Raw genomic sequence first — 5,746 nt, 5'->3', positions numbered from 1 at the left:
CTTGATATTAGATTGCGAAAAGCCATTATGACAGAAACTAGATGGATGGATGGATAGATGGAAAGATAGATGACTGATAGACATACAGACACATTTCTACCTACACATATAAATACAGTCTTAGGATTTGAAAATTTCCAAAAGAGAGAGCCCTGCCACTGACTATATATATATGTATGTATATATATATATATGACTTAAGGTCATATACGTGGGTGTGGCAGTTCTGGGTTGTATAGGAATGCCACTGCATACCATGATGTATGTCTATTTTGCAAACAGAAGTGAAGAGAAATTTTAAATAGCTATAATTTCCATATCTATCAATCTAATTCCTATGTACAAGATTATTAGATTAGGGATTAGGAAATCTTAATTCAAGTTGCACTAGTTGGCTATGTATAATTGGCTCAACTTGAATTTTTCTCAGTCTTAGATTCATCAGCATAAAATGAGGGCATACGTAAAATAGTCTCTGAAGATATAAAATCCCCTCTAGCTATAATTTGCATGGTTTTCTACTCTCCTGGAGATCTTGAGGTCAGATATTCAAGGAAAATGAAAATTATCTATTCTTATAATCCTATGCTTAATACGAATTGCAAGGAATAAAAAAAAAAATCTAAGAAAAATAATTTTCAGTGTCAGCAAACCCAAAAGAGAAGGAATGTTGTTGGGCTGTGTTGGGAACTGATGGGATGGGAAGAATGAACTGTATGTTTCACAAGAAGCTTCAGGTTTAGCTCTGATATTTTAAAGATAAAGGTCAACTGGAACACATACCAATAAAAACATCATAAAATGTTCAAGATAGTTTCAAGAAAGTATAAAGCTCAGGTGCTTGAGACTTGTAAGCTATTTCAAGAATATCAAAGGGGCTTTGTAACTGTGCTCAAAGTTACGAGATTGAAAGAAAATGGTAGGTTCACTTATTAGAGAAAGCATCATAGCTATCATAATATAGTATAACATAGCACCAATAATGGAAATAATTGAATAATAACTCATATTTACATGAGTTTTCAAAACTTTTGGGTCATCAGGAAAGTCATTGCACATTTTTGCATACAAAAACATGGAAAAACACATCATGAATTTCCCAAAAAATGAATACATTAACATATTTTATCTTGTATAATAACCTAGCAGAAGGTGATGAATCCCAACTTCCTGTATGTCTATTAATCATCATCAAAATGGTCTTTGAATTGGGAACAGGTTTAAGAAACAAGTTTAAAAGGAGTAAGGAGCAAGATAAATAAGAAATAAATTAAGATGAATACATCATAATATGTTAATCTCCCAGGCTAAAATAATAAAATTCATAGTTTTTAACTAATTTAGAACTATTGTGGTTAACCACAGAGTGAAAATTATTAAGCATAAGAAAGGCAATGCAAGACCAGAGATGGACATTTCAACTAAAAGCTAATAAATTTGACATTCTTACCAGAAAAAAGTTTACAATAATTAATTAACAATTTTATGTAATATATAGGAAAAAAATGGTTGGAAGTGAGCATTTGCCCATGAATAATACGTAAATTAAAATTAATATCCATTTTGGATAGCACTGCTAGTATGACATGTAATATTAACATAGTGTTTCTCTGATTGTCACATAAGATTGTGGGATTTTAACTGACCAGAAGCTTAATTTATGCCTAAAATGTGATGTGACTACTTTAAAAAACAAAGCCACTCTTAAACTGTATGAATAGAAGCATAGTCTCTAGAGTATACTTATTATTAATGCTCTCTGCAGTCAAATTGTAAAAGATTCTATGTACCTATTATATACACAGCCTTATTCTAGAGATAAAGTTTAATAGAAGGTTATCCAATTCATATTTATGGCACATGTTTATGTTTCTGGCACAAGTAACGGTTTTGTTTAATCCATGTCAAATTTGTGTCTTCATAAACCAAAAGGCAAAATTTGATTTTACTTTTGGGACATTAATTCTGAAGGAAAATTAAAACATATATTAGACTACTGAACTTTCAACAGCAATCTTTAGAGCTATTATGTGTTTATACATAAATCACAAAATCCTAGTCAGCAATGTGTAGGTATTTGTGCACAAAATACTTTTTTTCAGATTAATAAACCCCCAAATCCTCTGGTCAAATATAGAATCAGGTACATAAATAAAATGACTTAAAATTCTCTTGTTAACCAATATTATTTCACTTCCAATAAGAAAGCATCAGTGTCATGTTAAATACCCAAATAAAACATCCTAGTGGATAGAATTCTAATAAATGCAACTACATATTCTTTTGAAACCTATTATGTTGTGACTTTCCTATGAAACCAGATAGTTTCACTATTTGTTTTAAAGGTCTTCCTCCTCAAATAATGCTAAATCCAAATTAAGTCTTACCTCAGCTTCCCTAAGTTTTGTAAAATTGGACTGTGCTCCAATATAGTATGAAATGCCTTTTGATGCACCTTCCAGAGTTGCACCTCGTATTAACAGAATGAGAAGGACGACATACGGAAAAAGAGCTGTAAAATATACCACCTATCAAGAAAAAATAATGAAAATTTAATGTTATTTTTAAAAAATCATGGTATATAATTGTATATAAGTAAAGTAATTAGCCAGTTGAGATCAGTAAAATAAAGTACTAGAGATTTCTTAAGGTTATTAATAAGTCTGAAAATTCCCATACCAAAATTGGCATAACTTATTTCTGTTATCATCACACTCAATTTATTTTCAAAAACGCTTTGATGTATAAAGGAATATTTCCCAGGTTTAATAAACAATATATCAGTAGCGATAATGGAATCTAGATGGAATTCTTTTCTGAATATATCTTTGTATCTCCTCAGCAATCAAATATCTCCTCACAGTGAATTACTGCATTTTTGAAGTGGAAGGGAAATTATTTTAAAGACTGCTATGGTTCATATATGTTCAGTCCCCCATGGGAAGGAGGATATCTCCTCACAGACGTCCAAATCCCATGAAAGCTTATTAAAGTGAATACTGGGCACTAGTTACTGTTTTCCTTAAAGCTACCATTAAGAGAGCTTGATAGCACGCACACACACACACACACACACACATAAATGCACTGCTTCTGTCCTGGATAATGCATGGTTCCAGATGAACAGATTGCCTTTGAGCTGCTTTTACATTAATGTGGGTGATTTATTTGATCCATAGATGTCTTATGTTTGATAATATGCCCAAGGAGATGATTCAAATAAGTCATCCAGAGTTCAATAAAAATTAATTGCTTGGGTAAATGGCCTTTAATGGACTCTTTCGATATTAACATCAAAAAGGAACCAAGGGTTTTAAAAATGTGCAATTGAAATATTTTGGAAAGCTTCCACTGGATTCATAATAGAACAGTATGTGTCATTACAACTTAACAGTAACTGAATGTATTGGATATTGTACTAGAAATATAAAAGATACCATCCACAGCTATTCCTGCCCTCTACCTTCAAAGAAACTAGTCTACTCACATAAATATTCACTTCTTTGAGGTATCATGTAACTACTCACAGATAAAATTTCATGTTATTCCCTTAAATTGCCTTTAGACTCTCTGAGAGTTTAAAAAAATTACAAAGTGGAAAAATATAACAGAATGTTTTTCAGAAGAGACTTCTTCACTGAGAGAAGTTCTGAGTCAATTTTGGCAGGCTTTTGCTCAAGATGGTTGCATAGTGTATGTATATCTATATATATATTTTTTTCTCTCTCTCCAATTGAAAGACTTCTTGATACTATTATCTGATATAACTAGGATCTAGATGTCCCCAATCAAACATATAAATCCATCCAAGGTATTTATTTATGTAGTGGGACAGATAAGCTAAAAACATACTCTCAAGCTTCAGAATTCTCTATCATTTACAAGGGTCCAAGTCTTGAGTTGAATAATGTTAATACTAGTTTTTTTTTTTTTTTGGTTTGGTTTTAACAATAGCATTTATCTTATGTATGTGCTTAGAACAAGAACACCTACTTAGAAAGCTTTTCACATATTTGAATGTTCCCATTATAGAAAAAAAAAAAACATGCATTAGGTAATGCTTGACATTGAACTATAATAAAATTGGAAAGCAGGTACATCACAATCTAATGTGTTTTCCAAATTACCTTGCCAGAAGACTTGATTCCTTTAAACAGGGCTGCCCCAACTATGAGCCAAGCCAGAAGAAGACAAAGTGCTAAATACCACACAATTACTCCAGTCTCATCCATTCCGCTTGACCGCTGGAGCGCCACTTTACTGAAACACAAAAGCTCTTTTATAAACATAGAATCACTTTAAAAAATACATTGAATTTCATAAAATCTCTCATCAAGGGGAAGTTTTGTATTATATTTTAATAATACACATCAATGTCCTGTGAGCCTTTTATTGAGAGATACTGTCATATGAAGGAACAAAAATTGTTTATTAAAAAGCCAGGCCCCAGCTCAGCCAGTAGTGTACACCAGTAGATGCTGCTAATCAGTTGGCTGAAGCCATATGGGAGGCCTTGGTTTGATCCCTGGCTTACCTTATAAGTCAGCTGGGACAGTGGTGGGCTGGGCACCTATAGTCCCAGCTACTATGAGGCTGAGGCAGGAAAATCCTGACATAAAGCAAAAACAAACAAACAAAAAAACCTAGTTCTGAAGTTCAGGGTTAGCAGCAGCCAATCCAAAGTTCCAAAGCCTAGAATGAAAACATCTACTGTTTCCTTTAGTTATAATTTCCCCCTACTATTTCAAGCTCCTCTATATAAAGACATTAACTTTATATCAGAATATCTTATTTTACTGGTTATGATAATTTTTATAAAGTTAAAATAACTAAGAAATGGGGCCAAGTAGAGGCACAGCAGTAAAACAAGACATTCTGAGGCAAGCCCATTTGAAAAGATTTTTGTCTAGAAACTGGTAGGCATTCACTCGCTCATAATCCAGGGCTGGTTGAAATTCAGCTGAGAGTGGATCAAAGGATCGAGACTCTGTTGAAGATTCTCTCTCTCTCTCTCCCCTTTCTCTCTTGCTCATGAAATAAATAAATGAATAAACTTCAAAAATAATGAAGAAAATTGGAGGCTAGCAGGTAGCGTGGTGGTTAGGGCGCTATACTCTCCCACATGGCCGACTACGGTTCAAGTCCAAGACCTGGTGGTTTGCTTTCTCACTCTCCCTCTCTTTCTGTGTCTCTCTCGGGTAAAATTAAAATAAACGAATGAATAAATATAAATAAATAAAATTTTAAAATAATACAGAAAATGTTTAAAATTGTATTAAATATTTCCTTGTTTCATATTTATAGACATTATCAAGCACAAATGGTCCCAGTGTTCAAACCTTTTTCAAAGACTTTCTGTAAAAATTCCATGATTTCTACTAGGAGTATGCATGGATTTCAATCTTAATTCTTAGGCTGATGTTTGGGAATGTTTCAAAATCCAGTGTTTACAAAAGTCACAAAAGGCATTAACATATTGATGAGGAAGAGCTTATAAGATCGTAGAGTTGTATGTTAGCTTAGGATAATAGATATGTACAGAATAAGGTGAGTTAAAGAGAGATGATTTAAATTTAATAAAAGTAAATATAACTCAAAATATCTATACTTAGCATATAATAACAAGTGTAAGCAAAAGAGAAATTGGAATTCAACTTTTTTTTTTTAAAAAAAGATTTATTTCATTTCATTTACTTTCTTTACTTATTTTAATTTGACCAGAGAGAGAGAGACAGAGAGAGGGAAA

At 32.4% G+C, this 5,746-nt stretch overlaps 1 protein-coding gene across 1 annotated transcript in view; it reads right to left on the bottom strand.

The window, feature by feature from the left end:
• SLC6A14 (solute carrier family 6 member 14) overlaps positions 1-5,746 on the bottom strand; it is a 31,858-nt gene that overhangs the window by 13,415 nt on the left and 12,697 nt on the right. Inside the window, 1 exon segment of the mRNA XM_006170617.1 lies at positions 2,388-2,528. Coding sequence (XP_006170679.1) covers positions 2,388-2,528 — 141 coding nt within the window.

This window comes from Tupaia chinensis, unplaced genomic scaffold (genome assembly GCF_000334495.1).
Source record: "Tupaia chinensis unplaced genomic scaffold, TupChi_1.0 Scaffold148768_1, whole genome shotgun sequence".
NCBI lineage: Eukaryota > Metazoa > Chordata > Mammalia > Scandentia > Tupaiidae > Tupaia > Tupaia belangeri.
The sequence above is the reverse complement of the archived record's forward strand: the minus strand, read 5'-3'. Positions and strand labels throughout refer to the sequence as shown.